Raw genomic sequence first — 18,531 nt, forward strand, 5'->3', positions numbered from 1 at the left:
AAACAAGGGCAATTGCCAGAAACATCGCCGAACATGTTATATATTGACGCTGAACATGTTAAAATAACGCGCACAACCCGCCCGGAGTGTAGACCATCACCATCATCATCCAGCAGTGGAGTGCCAGAAGAGCTATCCCCGCGCCGTTGAAAGCCCTCTGTGCATTGTCCAATATCCGGGACAATCCGCACTTCTAAACGGGACCATCCCCTGCAATCAGCCAAATAAACTCAAAACTCGACAACGGCATCACAATCAGCTGTTGTCCTTCCCCCGCGCCGCCTGCGACGTGCAACGTGTTGGCCACGTGCGTCGCGAAACAAGCTCGAGGTGCTGCGACCGCACGGGCTGCCGAGCTCGCGCCCCGGGAGTCGCACGGAGGCGTCGGGAAGGAGTTGCGGAGAAAGCCACCCGGGGCTGGTAGAAGATGAGCCCAGCTAATGAATGCGATGATGATGATGGTGGTGGTGGTGTCAGCATTGGGGGAGGGGTGACCGGGGGTTGGGGGCGGGGGGCGGGAAAGATGGGCCCAAAAACGTTCGCCCCCCCACCCCCTATAATTGAGCCAAACCCCCCCTTCGCACCTCCCCTCCCCCCGCCGCCCCCGCCTCTCCCCCTCCCCCCCAATAAAACTCATTTCGTTGCGTTGGCAACAGCTGCTACAATTGTAAAACGCACAAACATCGAATCCCGTAAATGCCCGCTTCGATTGTACGTGATGCGATTGTCCTCGTGGCTTACGATAGAATTGTCATGTTATTTATTTTACTCCATATGCGGTGGACGCGGTGGCGTCGCAGTTAGAGCCCTGCGCTATGAATGCGTCGAACCGAGTTTGAGGGAGGGAGGAAGGGAGGGGGGGAAGGGAGGAAGGGAGGGGGGGAAGGGAGGGGGAGAAGGGAGGGGGGGAAGGGAGGGGGGAGGGAGGAATGGAGGGAGGGGGTAAGGGAGGGAGAGAGCCGGATCTCATTGAGGCGCCACGGTAGCGAGATGTTAACTACCTCGCCTGGTGTACAGGAGGTCGTGGGATCGATCCCGACCCTGACGCCTACAGTATATTTGGAGTGCGCGTCCCTCTCCTCCCCGTGGTCGCGTGGATTTTTCTCGGGGTCCCTCCACATTTAGAATCAACGTGCGTTCGGAGCATTAGCCCGCTATGAATTTCCACGCGATAATCCACTTCAAATTTGCATTGCCAGGTCGCTTCCAAAAAAGAGAGCTACAGAGCTCAGCGAGCCTTACCTCGTGTCACCACGTGGGACGAGCGACCGCAGGGGTCAAACCGTGGTCATTAAGGTCAGGAGGGGGTCAGCGGGGAGCGTGGTCTGGTGGGGGGGGGGGGGCTGACTGCTCGTTAGTGTCTCTAAGCGGGCTCTTGACAAAGCCTCAGGCTGCCGCGCCCGCCTCGTAGCCCACACGGAGTCTCGCCGCGCGATGTCGAGACGCGTTCTCGCCCCACGGCGCCCGGGCGGTGTTCCCGCATTGCTGGGCTGGCGATGGAGAGAGACGGCGTCTGCGCGCGCGTCATCGCCAGCGCGTCGCCCGCCACACGGCGGGGCCTATTGGTCAAAGGCGATACTCGACGATTCAATCATCGGACCCTCCTTCCTGTAAAGTGCCCGGGGGGGGGGGGTGTCACGCTCACCAATGAGACTCAACTCCCGGTCGCTTGAGTTATCGGCCCGTTTGTATAAACGAACAGGGCTACGTGCAAACCCCGGCTTGACAAAGTGTGCGCAACGGCGGACTAATGCGCGATGATTCCCTCCTTTCCCGAGATTTGGAATTTGGCCGAGAGCCAACGCAGCGATTACCCTCAGAGTCCCCGTCTTTTAAATATGCGGAGCCCGTAGGGGCGGGGGGGAGAAATATATTGTCCGTAAGCTCCATAAATTAATAAGTAAAGGGGAGGAGGAGAGAGACAGAGAGTGAGAGAGCGAGACGAGCTCGGCATTTTCAGTCGCGCAAAATCATTTATCGGCGATTTCTCTCCGACGCAGTTCGACCCTTGGCGCCGTTGACAGCGACTTTCACACTCGCGAGCCGCCCTCCCGTCATCCACGCCGCCAGTGGCCGCGCCGTGCAAGCTGAGAGGTTAAAGGCGCAGCCCTGCAAATCGCGCTGCTCACGCCTCGTCAAGGCAGAAGGTGCCTCCGCCAAAGGGGGGCTTCACTGAACATCACCGCTGTCCCCGCTCCTCGTTGGCCACGCGCGTCGGAAGAGGTGGGAGTTACCCACGCTTTACCCTACCACCTGCTGGTTGACGAACTGCGATGCACCAGTCTACCCTGCTGGGCGGGCAGGAGCGACGGGATTTTATCAACGATTTCCACCCTTTCGACTGCCGCGCCGAGAGATCGAACCGAACCGGTGACCTCAGGAATGCAAGTCCAGTGAGTTTATCATCGCACCACGGCAGCCGTCTACGCCCCGTACTCAGGGTTTACTTTCATCCGGGTCTGCCCGGCACACCACATCGAGTATGCACCTCTTGCTGTGAGCGTGACTCACTGTTAACGGGCACAGCCTTACCGGTGACCCTGCAAATATTCGGTGACAAATTGACTCGGCGACGTGCTTCTGGGTGATACCGCGTGTGTATGTCTGTATATCTTCTTGGTTCTTTCGGTACAGTCACGTAGAATGGAAATAATAAAATAAAAAAAATAAAACATAAAAAAATAATTATGTTTTATTATTTTATTATGTTTTATTATTTTTTTTATTATTTTATTATTATTTCCATTCTACGTGACTTTACCGAAAGAATCAAGAAGATGAATCCCTGCAGTCACGAAAGCTTTAAATCGAAATTTATGTCTGTATATTGAACTTATTTGGCACCGCACGTAGACAGCCGTGCTTGTCGGAGATGCGGGTGAAGGACAGCAAACTAAACACAAAAAAGCAATTCAAAACAAATTAGTTTTCAATCTAGATGATGATTTAAAAGTGCATCGTTCCAGTGGTTTCCTACTATCGGAAGGGGAGAGCGTTCCAGACGGCCGCAGAAGCGCATCTGAAAGCGCCGCGCGATGCGTTGACCTTTGTCTTTGTTCGATGGCCAGCCAAAAGCCGCTGCTGCGATGATGACCGGAGTTTGCGTGGTGGTCTATGCTCCTTGATGAGTTTAGCGTGTTCCTCAGCAAGATGTCCGACGTTTCGCGCCCCACGTGCTGGAAGCATCTTTGTCGGCGGGAAATGTGAAAAAAATGGATGTTCAGGATTTTAAAAAAAAATCCCACCACGTGGAGCTAAACGTCGCCCTGCCCGACAGCATTCGCTCTTTCTCTCGCTCTCTCACAGAGAGAGAGAAAGAGAGAGGGCGACTCAGAGGCGCGATGTGGAAGCACAGACGAGCGGGGAGGGTAGCAGGAGCCACGCGGTGAGCCGGCAACACCATCAATTGCCAAGCTCTGCGGTCTTCTATGTAGTGTTAAATATGTTTTCAGCCCAATTAACGAGTGGTAATACACGTGGGGGGGAGGAGGTCACCGGAGCACCAGGATAAAACCCGCGCCTGCGAGAGGGGGGGGGGCGGGCAACACTCTATCCCATAGAGGTAGTGCAGATCGAGAGGAGTCAGCAATTTTCTCTGCGTTGCACGTTCGTGGCGAGCCAAGGTACGGCCGCTCCTCTACGCCTACCCAACGGCAAAGGGGAGTTCCACAACATTTAGTGCGGCGATCCACCAAACCTCTGCGGCTGCCTCGATGGCGACAGGCAGCCACGTGCAGCGCAGCTACCGCCGCTCGACCACGACGACCTCTAATGAGCGCGACGCGCGCGCACGGCCGCGTGCGTGGGGTTGATGGGGCGTGCGGGGGTCTGCGTGCGGAGCGTGTCCCTTATTCGGTGGGGGTGGGTATAGGGGAGAGGGTGAGTTGGAGGGCGAGTGGGGGAGACGGCAAACACTAATGACCCCGTGACGCCACAGCGCAACGCGAGACCGCTGTGTGCTGAGAGGTTCGCGGCTGCAAATTGTAAAAGGCAATGATGCAACCTAGAGCACTGCGGCCGAGACAGACCCCTCCTGGAAAATGATCGTTAACGTGACTCTCGCTGCTCGGCCGGTTAAACGCGGGACGCCAATAAATCAATCGGAGGATCGCCTTCACGTGCGTCTCGGTGCGGGGAGCTCATCGTTATCATCGTCGACGTCGTCATCAGCCACGGTCCATCCACTGCTGGATGAAGGCCTCCCGGACCCGAGTCGGCACCAGACGGAGGTGCGGAGCAGAATCCCACGGAGTCGTTCAGCGCGAGCGAGGCTCTGTGAGCTGCGCGAATGACCTTGCCCCCCCCCCACACCTTCGCCTCGCCCTCCTCCTCACTGCCCCCACTCCTCAGCCCCCCTCCTTCCCTCCCTCCCTCCCAACTTCTCCGCGTCATTTACATTCAGGGAGAGGAGTGAGGGCGCTGGGGGGGGGGGGGGGTGGCGGTTGTGCAACGAGGTGGAGGGCCCCGTTAGCGGCTAGGGACGGAGCGGTGGAGCCGCCGCACGACACTCGCGCGGATTCCTTCCCCCGTCAACCACCGCACGCGGACGTCGCTCACAATGCCCCTCGAGGCGAGTCGGGGGACGCGAAGGGTTAGGTAGGGGGGGGGGCTGGGTGGGCGTGGGGCGGGGGAGAGGGGGGGGGCCGTGGCACTCGACGTGATCGCCGCGAGCCCCGATAATGGGCTGTCAGGATGAGCGCAGCGCGCAGCGACAGTGCGGGGGAGGGGAGGGGGGGAGGGTGGAGAGGGAGGGAGGGAGGGAGGGGTGGAGGGAGATGCCAGGATAGGCAGGAAAGCGATGGAAAGGGGAGGAAGAAATGGACGAAGGGAGGGAGAGATGGAGGGAGGGAGGGATGGGATCATGGTGGGGCTGGGTGTCTACGCACAATGCGTGTTTTTATTTACGTATTGCCACAAACCCGGCGACGGTAGTTCGAGTCCCGCTCACGACTAATAACAGTGGCGAATATCTGAACCCGTCCTGGGACTCCTCTAGGTCGACTCCGCCTCAAATTGATACCTGGTGCGGCGTGTAAGCATCGCCATTTGGAGAGCCAAAGGCGGCCGGGTGTCGAACTGAGCACCCACCCACCAAGTGAGCCGCGTGCGAACCTTCACGAGGTGCCCGCGATCCACCGCCTGTCCCGACAGCCTGTTAAAGACCCGACGGCGGGGATCTTTGTCCTGCGTGTCTGAGCGAGCGAGCGAGCGAGACCCAGTGAGTGGGTCTCCGTTGTGTGCATTACTACCGTGTGTGCATTTGTGCAAATCCGCGAGGTGCGCGTGATGTCCTCTGATTGTGGCCCGTTAACATCATCATCCACCGTCGTCGCTGGGGGGTGGGGTCGAGTGGGACGGGGGGGTGGGGTCGAGTGGGACGGGGGGGTGGGGCAGCACGCCTCTTCCCTACGGATCCTCTGGCCACTTTGCCTCGTCCGTTCCTCCGTCGCCGCGCGCTTCTTCTCTGGCTGCGCATTGCGCGAGCCTCGAGCTGGCTATAAACAGATCCATCCTCATCTTCCCTAAGCACACGCCACCCACGGCGCCAACGCGGCGCTCTGACGTGTCCATGATTTCATATCGCCGCGGAGGCAATTAATAAGAGCCGCGCGCGCGCGCCCCTCCTCGCTCGTCTCGCACAAATTCGTTTGGCTGCGATCTCTCAGACATCGTCCCCGGATTTACGCGATGCGCGCGCACACGCGCAACATTGACACACGTGCGTGTTGGGTGGGTGACTGTGGGTGAGTGTGGGTGAGTGTGGGTGGGGGTGTGTGTGGGGTGAGTGTGGGTGAGTGTGGGTGGGTGAGTGTGGGTGAGTGTGGGTGTGTGTGGGGTGAGTGTGGGTGAGTGTGGGTGTGTGTGGGGTGAGTGTGGGTGTGTGTATATGAGCGTGGGTGGGGTGAGTGTGGGTGGGTGTGTGTAGGGTGAGTCGTGGGTGGGTGAGTGTGGGTGGGTGAGTGTGGGTGAGTGCGGGTGACTGTGGGTGTGTGGGTGTGTGTGGGTGTGTGTAAGGTGAGTGTGGGTGGGTGAGTGTGGGTGACTGTGTGTGTGAGTGTGGGTGAGTGTGGGTGTGTGTGGGGTGAGTGTGAGTGGGAGTGACTGTGGGTGAGTGTAGGTGAGTGTGGGGGTGTGTGGGTGACTGTGGGTGTGTGTGTGTGGCCTGGCACAAGCGTCGTGGTGACGTCACCGCCACTTAGTGGCGAATGGCGGTTGTTGTTGTTGTGTGTGTGTGGGGTGAGTGCGGGTGTGTGTGGGTGTGTGTGGGTGGGGTGTGCGTGGGGGTGTGTAGGGTTAGTGTGTGTGTGTGGGGGGTGAGTGTGGGTGAGTGTGGGTGGGTGTGTGTGTGAGTGCGGTTGTGTCTAGGGGTGAGTGTGGGTGAGTGTGGGTGAATGTGGGTGTGTGTGGGGTGAGTGTGGGGTGAGTGTATGTGGGTGTGTGTGGGTGAGTGTGGGTGACTGTGGGTGAGTGTGTGTGGTTGGGGTGCGTGGGGAGCGGCGGTGTAGCGGTTAGCACGCCGCGCTATGAACCCAAGGACACGAGTTCTATTCCCGCTCACGGCCAACACCATTGACTGTTATTGTGAACTGGTCCGGGCCTCTCCTAGGTCGATTTAGCCTCAAATAAGTAAACATCGCCACTAGGGAGACAAAGGCGGCCGGGCGTGGTGTGGGCCATCCACCCCCTCGTGTGCCGTGGCGGCCTTCACAGTTGTTCGCTAACAGCACTTGTCCCAACAGTCTGTTAAGACTATACGGGCGATCTTTGCCTTTGTGTTACGGAGATCGTGCGGAGCGGTGGCGAAGTGGTTAGCGCACTGCGCTGTGAAACGCGGCCTTAATCAAATTCAATTCCCGCTTAATTCAAGATTTTAAGCTTTCGTGACTGCAATGATTCATACTCTTAGGGTTTTTTTTCGGTAAAGTCACGTAGGTCAATTTATTTTTATATTATTTGTATTATTTATCTATTATTATTTATTTAATTTTTACCTACGTGACTTTACTGGAAAAAAAACTAAGAGTATCAATTCCCGCTCACGACCAATATGAGTGGCGAATACTTGAGCCGGTCCTGTGCCTCTCCTAGGTCGCCTCATCCTTAAAACGAGTACCTGATGTGTGCACATCAACACTGGGAAGACAAAGGCAGCCGGGCTTGGTGTTGGTTACCCACCTCGTGTGCCGTGCTGGCTAACAGCACTTGCCCCAACGATCTGTTCAAGGCTGTCGGGGGATCTTCATCTTTGGTGCGGTGCACACGTGTAACATGATACACGTGTACGTGTGTGGGGCACACGTGTGACGTGATACACGTGTGTGTGTGTGGTCCACACGTGTGACGTGATACACGTGTGTGTGGTGCACATGTGTGACGTGCTAGACGTGTGCGTGTGTGGTGCACACGTGTGCGGGTCGGGCAGGTTGCTCGATCGTGGGGGGGCATAGAAATATAGAAGTAGAGTACAACATTGGTTTGTGCTGCGCGCCCTTCTGCTGATCGCCACGTGTGTGTGTTCAACCACCGGGGAGCGGTGGCGCAGCGGTTCGCGCACTAAAGTGATGAATAGCTGAACCGGTCCTAAGCCTCCCGTAGTTCGACACAGCCTCAAATGATTGCCTGGTGCGGTGTATAAAAAAAACGAGTGCTGGGGAGACAAAGGCTGTCGGGCGTGGTGCTGGCCACACTACCTCGCCCCCGTGCGCCGTACTCGCTCCAACACACGGCACTTAGCCCAACAATCCGATAACGGCTCCGCGGCGGCGAGGACCTCGTTGTAGGTACACGTGGCCGGTGCGTGGAATTCGTTCAGTGCGTCGTAAATATTCAACGCGGCGGCTCCCGTTACGAAGTTGGGTCACGAATTGAAGCGAGCAAATCGATTCGCAAATTCCTGCACGTCCCTCCGCATCGCCCTCACCCCCCACTCCACCGCCCCCCCCACACCTCCCTCCCCCCCCGAGCCCGACGTAATGGACCGTCTCGGCTCACGTGACGCGACCATCTCTGGAACAAAGCGATCCGCGGACTCTACCATTGCTTCAAGCGCATGGTTGGTGGGGGGGGGTGTGTCTCGGCGTCTGGTTCATCTCGACTCTCCCCACTGGAATAAATAAACAAATAATGCTCACGCGAAGGGGCTCCGACCTCGGCCGTCAGCTGTCGGTGGCGGGTGCGAGAGAACGCGGCGCCGGGTGAGAGTGCGAATCCTCCTCTGTCTGCCGAGCGGAACGATCCCTCGCCGAGGAGGAGGAGGAGGAGAAGAACGTCCCGAAGCCCGTTTGGGGCCGGGAGACACGGCAGGGGAACAATCAGTGGCGCTCTTATGTCTGCCCGGAGCGCGAGCCGCAAACCCACGGCGCAGTTCCTCGCGGGTTCACGGCCACCGTCAAATGGCAGCGGCGCGTCGGAGCGCGCTGCTGACGCCGCCTCCGTCACCGCCTCGAGACGCGCGCCTCGCGTTCCTTCCCCGAGCCGGTGAGGCTCATGTGAGCGCGACCCCTGCCCGACATCATCCTCCTGCTCTTCGACTCGAGCGAGCACAGCTCCACGGAACCGGTGAGCGGCACCTGGAGCTCCTGGGCTTCTGTTCCTCCTCTTGTCCACTCGCCTCCACCGCCTCCTCTTCCTCGTCGTCGTCCTTCCGTCCGCGGTAACGGGAGTCGCTTTAGTCGCGGGCGCCTCTGCTCCTGCTCCTGCTGCTGCTACCGACGTGAATCGTTGGCGATCGTCAACGCCTCGGAGGAGGGTCTCGTTGAGTGGCTGCCACAGCAGCTCGTTTGCTCCGGCGTGGCTCGCTCGCTCTCGTTCGCTGGGCTCGCAGCACCCACCGCCAGCACCGTCAGCACCGTCAGCACCGTCAGCACCGCGCGCACCAAACTCGACTCCGCCGCGGTCTCTGCCGCCCCGCGGCTGACCGAGGCGAGTTTTACGAGCGGCGCTGCTGAGCGGGGACTCGCGGAGTCGTGGGGCGCGCGTCGCGGCCCCGCGCGAGGCGGCGATGGACGAGGCGGACGGGACGACGAGGGGGAGAGGCTGAACAGGCGCCGTCAAAGCGCACCCCGCTCCTGAACGGTGAGCGGCGAGCGTTCCTGATGCGCGCGCGCGCGGATGTGTGCACGTGTGTGTGTATATGTATGTGTGTGCACGTGTGTGTGTGTATGTGTGTGCACGTGTGTGTGTATATGTATGTGTGTGCACGTGTGTGGTGTTCGTGTGTGTGTATTCGTGTGTGTGTTCGTATGTTCGTGTGTGTGTGTGCACGTGTGTGTGTGTGCACGTGTGTGTGTGTGTGCACGTGTGTGTGTGTGCACGTGTGTGTGTGTGCACGTGTGTGTATGTATGTGGGGAGCGATAGTGTAGCGGTTAGCGCGCTGCGCTATGAATCCGGCGACACAGGTTCGATTCCCGCTCACGGCCACACCAGTGACGATTATCTGAACCGGTCCCGGGCCTCCCCTAGATCGACTCAGCCTCAAATGAGTACCTGGTGCGGTGTGTAAACATTGCCACTAGGGAGACAAAGGCGGTCTGGCGTGGTGCTGGCCACCCACCCCCTCGTGTGCCGTTCCGGCCTTCATAGGTGCTCGCTAACAGCACTTGCCCCAACAGTCTGTTCCAGGCTATATGGGGATCTTTGTCTTTGTGTGTATGTACGTGTGTGTGGCACAGTAGGGGGCACAGGTGGTACATCAGCCAGTCATCTCAGTCAATTGACTCGTGGCACCTGGGTCTGCCCCGTGACCTCCTGCCAGCGGGCGTTCGACACTTCACGTGGCCTCAACGTGCACCTAGCCTGGCACAAGCGTCGTGGTGACGTCACCGCCACTTAGTGGCGAATGGCCGTTGTTGTTGTGTGTGTGGGGAGCGGTAGTGTAGCGGTCAGCGCGCTGCGCTCTATGCACCCGGCGACCCGGGTTCGATTCCCGCTCACGGCCAACACCGGTGACGATCATCTGCACCGGTCCTGGGCCTCCCCTAGGTCGACTCAGCCTCAAATAAGTACCTTGTGCGGTGTGTAAACATCGCTACTAGGGAGACAAAGGCGGTACGGGTGTGGTGCTGGCCACCCACCCCCTCGTGTGCTGTACCGGCCGTTATAGGTGCTCGCTAACAGCGCTTGCCCCTACAGTATGTTAAGGCTATACGGTGGATCTTTGTTAGTGTGTGTGTGTGACTTTAACAGGATCTCGCGAACAGAACTTGTCTCGGCAGCATGAACGCGACGTGGTGGATATTTGTCTCTTGTGTGTTCGTGTCTTTGTGTGGGGAGCGGTTGTGTAGCGGTTAGCGCGCTGCGCTATGAACCCGGCGACCCGAGTGACGGTTATCGCAACGGGCCCTGGGCCTCCCCTAGGTCGACTCAGTCTCAAATGAGGAGCTGGTGCGGTGTTTAAACATCGCCACTCGGGATACAAAGACATGGTTTAGACCCTTCGTGTGCTATTCAAAAGTCTGTTCAGGCTATGCGGAAGAATTTTGTCTTTGTGTATATGAATATATGTGTGTGTGGAGGTGGAAACGTTGTGTGTGCGTGTGTCTGTGAGTATGTTTGACTGTAGATATCTGTGCGTGTGTGGGAACGTGCGTGTATGTGTGTGCGTGGCAGCGTAGCGGTTAGCGCGCTGCGCTACGAACCTCGCGACCCGAGTTCGATTCCCGCTCGCGGCCAACACCGGTGACGATTATCTGAACCGGTCCTGGGCCTCCCCCAGGTCGACTCAGCCTCAAATGAGTACCTGGTGCGGTGTGTAAACATCGCCACTTGGGAGACAAAGGCGGCTGGGTGAGTTGCTGGCCACCCACCGCCTCGTGCACCGTCCCGGCCTCCATTTAATTGTCAAACCGCACTTGTGCAGGCCACACGGGGGATCTTTGTCTTTGCATCCGCGTGAGTGTCGATTCACTTAAAATGCGCAAAGGGTAGCGGACTCGCGTGGCCCGGCCGCTACGAGCTGTGAATGCTAAAGTCAGCGGCGGCTATCGACGCGACGCGACTCACGCGGCTTTAACACAGCGAGCGGCTCGATGTGGCTCGATGTGGCTCAGCGCGGCTCACGCAGACCAGGTGGCTCGGCGTACGCGTGGCTTAGAGTGGGCTCACGAAAAGCGCGCGGCTCAGCGAGACTATAACAACGGCCCCGACTCATTCTCATCAGCGAGGCTCTCTCGCGGTTGAGGCTGATCGTGGCTCAGACGTCTCGTTACGGGCTTGTCCGCAATTAAAGGCTGTGGCTCAGAATGAGGGCGGCTGTCGTGTGTGTTTGTGTGTGTGCTTGTGTGTGTGTGTTTGTTTGTGTGTTCAAAATCAACGTTTTTGGGTTTAGATCGCGTTATTTATAAATGTGTCGTAACCCTCCACCACCACCCGACACGGCAAATCAGTAAAAAAGTGTCACGTTGACAAAAGACAAATAGTTCACTGCTTTATCCCACCGGTGTGTTGAAGCGTGAAACCACAACATTTACAATTTGAGTACGACGTTTCGCTGGTAATTGCATCCAGCATCATCGGGCAATTCGCCACTCTTTTTCTGATTGGCCGTGTCGGGTGGTGGAGGGTTACGACACATTTATAAATAACGCGATCTAAACCCAAAAACGTTGATTCTGTGTGTGTGTTTGTGTGTGTGTGTTTGTGTGTTCTTTTTTACAGCTGAAACTCAGAGAACCGCGTGAAATCCGCGGTGCTGGGAGGAATGGCGGCCGCACAGGCGATTAGAGCTCCGGCTTTGAAGGGGATTGTTGGATATATATTTTTACCGCTTTCATTTAAATGCCGCGTTTGATGCGCGCGCGTGATACGTGTGCGTGTGCACGCGCGCGGCCCCGTCTCGAATTCCCCGCACGCACCTGCATCAGCGAGCGAGCGCGGGGCGCAACAGCGGTGGTACCGATAGTGGACGTGCCGGTGGTGGTGTTGGTGGAGTTAGTGGTGGTACCGGTGGTGGTGGTGTTGGTGGTGGTACCGATAGTGGACGTGCCGGTGGTGGTGTTGGTGGAGTTAGTGGTGGTACCGGTGGTGGTGGTGGAATTGGTGGTGGTGCCGATAGTGGACGTGCCGGTGGTGGTGTTGGTGGAGTTGGTGGTGGTGGTGGTGGTTGTGTTGGTGGTGGTGCCGATGGTGGTGGTGTTGGTGTTAGTGCCAGTGGTGGTGGTGTTGGTGCAGGTGGTGGTGGTGCCGGTGGTGGTGTTGGCGGTGCCGGTGGTGGTGGTGGAGTTGGTGGTGGTGGTGGTGGTGGTTGTGTTGGTGGTGGTGCCGATGGTGGTGGTGTTGGTGTTAGTGCCAGTGGTGGTGGTGCCGGTGGTGGTGTTGGCGGTGCCGGTGGTGGTGGTGGTGCCGATGGTAGTGGTGGTGGTGTTGGTGCAGGTGGCACTGGTGGTAGTGGTGCCGGTGGTGGTGGTGTTGGTGTTGGTGCCGATGGTGGTGATGGTGGTGGTGCCGGCACCGCCTTGGAGCCAGTATGTTGACAACCGGTTCCATTTAATTGCGAGCGGCTGGGCTCTACGACCCGCTAAATCACTACCAGGGAGCCGTGACTGACGGGGGGTCTCGTGTCCCCCCCGCGCGGAGGGGGCCTGAACCTCTCCCACCAACCCCCCCCACCTCCCCGCACACCCCGCCCCTCCTCCGAGCGGGTGAGGTTGCGAAATAAATGACCTCAGCCGTGGCAGCGACACGAGCCCTCTCTCATTAATGTCCCGCAGCGCGCCGCTCGCACAGCTGCCAGCGGTGGCCGTGGCCATTGGCTTCAGGCGGCGTTCACCGAAAGGGCGGCGGAGGAGGAGGTGGCGGGTAGGGGGGGGGCTGCCTGTCCGGGGGAGTGGAGGTGGAGATGGCGGGCAGGTCCATATTAGCGCGTGGCGGCTCGAACGGTTGCGTGGAGGCGCGACCGGTTGCGTGGAGGCGCGACCGGTTGCGTGGCGGCGCAACCGGTTGCGTGGCGGCGCGAACGGTTGCGTGGAGGCGCGACCGGTTGCGTGGCGGCGCAACCGGTTGCGTGGCGGCTCGAACGGTTGCGTGGAGGCGCGACCGGTTGCGTGGAGGCGCGACCGGTTGCGTGGCGGCGCAACCGGTTGCGTGGCGGCGCGAACGGTTGCGTGGCGGCTCGAACGGTTGCGTGGAGGCGCGACCGGTTGCGTGGAGGCGCGACCGGTTGCGTGGCGGCGCGACCGGTTGCGTGGCGGCGCGAACGGTTGCGTGGCGGCGCAACCGGTTGCGTCCCTCCTCTGATTTTCACGGGGTCGCGGGCGTTGCGCGCGCCGGTATTGACGGGCGATTAGCGACGCGGAGAGGCGACGCTGGCATATTTGTTGTTTTCTTGCTGGAGACGGGGGCACGGAATGTAAACGACGCCGTGACTCTGTGCGAGTGGTTCTAAGGCTCAGACGAGCGGGGTCTCCGAGAGAGAGATAACCAATATTCCAGCATCAGACACCTGTCCTGCGGTTGGCACGTGAGAGTGGCTTTTAAATAAGAGGTTCATTGGGCCAGATGTTAACTACCTCGCCTGGTATACAGGAGGTCGTGGGTTCGATCCCGACCCTGACGCCTGCGGTATATTTGTTGTCTCTCTCTGCTTGTGTGTCTGTCTTTGTGTTTCCGTGTCTGTCTCTTGTCTCTCTCTCGAAATTTCACACTTAACTTCTAATTTATAATCTTTGGAAGAACGTAATCAACCAGGCTATGCGTTAATAGTGTGTTGACCGACTCTCTGTGTTGCATTGCAATACATTTCCAAATTGTACTAAGTTTGTTTGATTAAGTGTGTTTTCTCTCTTTCTCTCTGTGTGTGTCCTCGTGTTGTCGCTCTCGTATTTCCTGCAGTCGCGAAAGCTCCAAATCTCTCATTGACATGCTAATTTATCTACCCCCCCCCCTCTCTCTGCCCCCCTCTCTCTCTCTATTTAAGGCCTCGACACAGAGGCGTTGTTTCTCTGTGTGCCTACGTGTGTGTCTCTCTGTGTGTCTCTGTGTTATCTCTCTCTGCTTATGTGTCTGTCTATGTGTCTCCGTGTCTGTGTTTTGTCTCTCTCTCAAATTTGGAAATCTTTGTAAGAACATAATCAACCAGGTAGGGTGTTGCCTTATGTTAGCCGACTCTCTGTGTTGTATTGCATTATATTTATAACTTTACTAGGTTTGTTTTCACTTTCATTTGTACCTGATGATGATTGCGTGTGTTGCAATCGAAACGTCGTATGCTATTATTAAATTTATTTTTCTTTCTACGTGACTTTTCCGAAAGAACCAAAGAGTAATTCCTCCAAATCAACTTTTTTTATATTTGGAGTTTGCGTGTCTCTCTCCCCGTGGTCGCGTTGATTTTTCTCCGGGTCCTCCGATATTTCCCTCCACAATTAGACTCCACGTGCGTTCCGAGCGGTGATTCTTAACCTGGGGTGCACGCACCACCACCTCGGGGGGCGAGATGCCCCTTGTGGGGGTGCGAGATATATCCAGATTTTTTTAGAAGTTAAATCAGCGAAAGACAAATTATGCACGGGCACGTAAGTGCAGCTCATTTGTTACATCAAACCCTAGGTATGTATTAACATTATAACTTTTTTTACGATTGATAACCAAGGGTGTGGAAGGCTGCAGTAAAGGTTAAGAACCACTGGTTTAGAGTGTCTGGCTGCTATAAATTTCCACGTGGTAAAAGATTTCGTTGAGCTATCATTTGTGGCCAGGTCGTGTATGAAAAAGAGCTACATGGCTCAGTGGGCCTTACCTGGTCAAAAATAAAATGAGTTTAGTTTTAGCCTCCCCTCGGGAAATGACCAACTCCCAATGGACTGCAAGGATAACGTCGGTTTTTTTATCCAGGAAAACCACACCGAGTCTCAAGACTCTCCTTGAGGAGGGTCCTGCTCTACCTTTGGATGTTTGACCGAGTCCCTTCTCACCCAGCAGCTTTCTGGCTTTGTGGACGGGAGGAAATCGGAATTCCCGGAGAAACTCTCCCCCCCCCTCTCCCCCTTGCGAGGAGATGACAAGAACACGTCCGCTTAGACAGATTCAAGAACTTAATTCTAGATTTGAAGCTTTCGTGACTGCAAGGATTCATATTCTTAGGTTTTTTCGGTGAAGTCACGTAGGTAGAACATTAAAATTAATAAAAGTAAAATAAAATAAAAATCACGACGTTTCGGAGGCAACACAAGCCTCCGTCTTCAGGTGGAACCGTCACAGCCACGACAGCTGTATCAATCTCTCATTTACATTTACTTGATACAGCTGTCGTGGCTGTGACGGTTCCACCTGAAGACGGAGGCTTGTGTTGCCTCCGAAACGTCGTGATTTTATTTTATTTTACTTTGATTAATTTTAATGTTTTACCTACCTGGTGACTTTACCGAAAAACCCTAAGAATAAGATTCAAGAACCACACTTTGCTGTCCCTTACATTTCTCCTCTTTGGGCAACCCACTTTGCAGCGAGGTCTGCGAGCTTTCGCAAAACAATTCAACGTGCTCCACCAACCCTTCCATCCAAAGCGGCAGATTGACAGAGGAGTGCGCCACGCGCGATTCACAACTGATTGCCACGTGGTTGATGCGACACGCGGGGTCACGTAGCGTTGGGACGCGACGTCAGATCCGGGAAATCTTGGATGCAGGCGGAGGGATCAGAGACCAACGCTCCTAGTAAACATTATCTTATACACGCACGCGCGTAGCCAGAGATCTAGGCCCGTATGGTTTGCTCCCTGACCCCTTTGTGTGTGTGTGTGTGCCACGGTGGCGAGATGTTAACTACCTCGCCTGGTATACAGGAGGTCATGGTTTCCATCCCGACCTTGACGGCTGCTGTATATTTGGAGTCTGCGTGTCTCTCTACCCGTGGTCGCGTGGATTTTTTCTCCGGGTCCTCCGGTTTTGCCCTCAACATTGAAAAACATTCGTCTGTAGTCTTTGGCTGCTATACATTTCCACGTGATAAGCCACTTCGTTGAGCTATCACTTGTAGCCAGGTCGCTAATGCAAAAGAGTTACATAGCTCAGTGGGCCTTACCTGGTCAAATATAAAATAGTTCAATAATAGTTCAGATCCGGGAATGTTTGGGTGCAGGCGTAGATATGAGAGACCAACGCTCTTCGGAAACCGGCTCTCACGCACCCACGAGCCAGAGAGCTCGGCCCGTCTGGTTCGCCCCCTGACCCCTGTGTGTGTGAGCGAGTGTGTGTGAGCGAGTGTGTGTGAGCGAGTGAGTGTGTGTGAGTGAGTGTGTGTGCGTGTGAGCGAGTGTATGTGAGCGAGTGTGTGTGTGAGTGAGTGTGTGTGTGAGCGAGTGAGTGTGTGTGAGTGAGTGTGTGTGTGAGTGAGTCAAGTCCTTGAAAGATCTGGGCAAAGTCCCATCAGTGAGCTCCTCCGGCAGGCAAGGCTGCGTTGGCTGGGTCATGTAGCCCGCATGCCCAGCCACCGCATGCCTAAACAGCTTTTGTTCGGCCGGATCGAGGGGGCTAAACGGGCGCGGCACGGGCTAGAGAAGAGATGGAGTGATGTGGTACAGGAGGACGTGGAGCTGAGTGGACTTGCCGATGACTGGTACCAGCGGTGTCAAGATCGGCCTCAGTGGAGGAGGCTCGTGAAGGACGCTACTGGGCAGTTGGAGGCAGTCGCCCTCCAACAACAACGGAGGGCGGAGGAGCGACGCTCACAACAACGAGCGGAGCGCCGGGTGGCTAAAGCACAGCAAGTTGGTACAGTAGGGGGCACAGGTGGTGCATCAGCCAGTCATCTCGGTCATCTCGGTCAGTCGACCCGTGGCACATGGGTCTGCCCCGTGACCTCCTGCCAGCGGGCGTTCGACACTTCACGTGGCCTCAAGGTGCACATGGCCTGGCACAAGCGTCATGGTGACGTCACCGCCACTTAGTGGCGAATGGCGGTTGTTGTTGTTGTTGTTGTTGTGTGAGTGAGTGTGTGTGTGAGCGAGTGTGTGTGTGAGCGAGTGTGTGTGTGAGCGAGTGTGTGTGTGAGCGATTAGCGCGCTGCACTACAAACCCGGCGTCCCGAGTTCGATTCCCGCTCACGGCCAACACCAGCGACGATTGTCAGAACCGGTCCTGAGCCTCCCCTAGGTCGATTCAGCCTAAAACGAGTACTTGGTTGCGGTGTGTAAACATAGCCACTGGGTATACAAAGGCGGCCGGGCGTGGTGTTGGCCACCCACCCCCTCGTGTGCCGTGTCGGCCTTCATAGGTGCTCGCTAACAGCATTTGACAAAACAGTCTGTTAAGGCTATACTGAGGGTGGGGGGGTGGGTGGGGGGATCGTGGTCTTTGTTTTGTGCGCGCCGATGCGATGCGAGGCGCGCGTGCACGCGTCAATTCCAAATCGCTCGCAGTCTCGCCCACGCAAATGCGGGGAGCACGGTGGCATTGGTTGAAGAGCGACGCCGCAGCGATGGTCAGTGGCTTCTGGACGCTCGCGGAGACGCGCCAAACAGCGCACCACGATCAGGGGGAGCAGGCGCTGGCGCCGGCTCAGACAGCGGGGCCCTTGACCGGCTGGAGCGACGTGAATTTGTCGGTCAACGAACCTCGACTGTGCATACAAGCGACTGTGACGATGTCGCCTCGTGTGTGTGTGTGCGCTGTATATGGATGTGGAGAAATCGCTCGGTGGAAAATCTCTGCGTGTAAATTGCAGTGGACGAATTACGTCGTGCAAATACTGATTTCTGGTTTTTACAAATTCTCTCCCCGTGAAAGTTTTCGTTTAAATATTAACCGCGATGAATGCTACGTGGACATCTCCTGTACAAAACACTCGTGTAGAAATCACTCCGCACAAACCGCTCTGTGCACGCGGCTGCGTACAAATCTCTCTCTCTTTTTTTGTGTACAAACTACACCCACACACACGCACACAAAACCTCGCTCCCTACAAATTGCTATGCACAAATCTCCTTTAGAAATCGGCTCGGCTTTTATACATATCAAATCGCTCCACGTTCTTCCTCCCCCCCAACCCGCTCCCCCTCTCCCCCCCCCAACCCGCTCCCCCCTCTCCGACCGCCCCCCCACCATCAGCCACCAGCCCCGTGCCGAAGGAGCCGTATGCCGGGGGCGCGTCGCCTCCTCGCCATGCTCTCCATGATGCGGCTGAGGGATCGTGGCGTGCAGAGCGTCCTCACGCTCTCCGGCGCTTTCGCCGCCTTCACGCTCATGGCCATCTCGGTGGGCACCGACTTCTGGCTGTATTCGCGCGGCGTGTGCCGGGACCGCACCAACACCGACAACGAGACGGTGAAGCGCAACGAGGAGGTGCTCACCCACTCGGGCCTCTGGCGCGTGTGCTGCATGGAAGGTGCGTCTCGTCCCTGAACACCCTTTTACACCCTGGCAAACTCCGTCTTACCTGTGCAATGAGCCTCTGACCCTTGCTTCTGGCCTGACACTTAACCAGGTGCGTGGCAATGGCCATTGTACTGCCGTCGAAGTTAGAGTGCAAATTTGGCGACGCTAAGGACAACATATCGCGTTGAACTAGCACTCATCGTCAAAGAAAGGGGCCCTTGC

General features: G+C 57.0%; 1 protein-coding gene across 2 annotated transcripts in view; it reads left to right on the forward strand.

The window, feature by feature from the left end:
- Positions 1-1,345: 1,345 nt before the first annotated feature.
- The window catches only part of LOC144935468 (voltage-dependent calcium channel gamma-2 subunit-like), a 44,152-nt gene continuing 26,966 nt past the window's right edge, over positions 1,346-18,531 (forward strand). The window contains exons 1-2 of one of the 2 annotated variants that reach the window (XM_078862147.1): positions 1,346-2,393; positions 18,043-18,319. In XM_078862147.1, coding sequence (XP_078718273.1) covers positions 2,274-2,393; positions 18,043-18,319 — 397 coding nt within the window. In that variant the 5' untranslated portion in view covers positions 1,346-2,273. Of the gene's footprint in view, positions 2,394-8,984; positions 9,076-18,042; positions 18,320-18,531 lie in introns of those variants that run through there. The other variant, XM_078862157.1, reaches the window with a different exon arrangement.

The sequence above is a fragment of the Lampetra fluviatilis genome, chromosome 1, assembly GCF_964198595.1.
Source record: "Lampetra fluviatilis chromosome 1, kcLamFluv1.1, whole genome shotgun sequence".
Lineage (NCBI taxonomy): Eukaryota > Metazoa > Chordata > Hyperoartia > Petromyzontiformes > Petromyzontidae > Lampetra > Lampetra fluviatilis.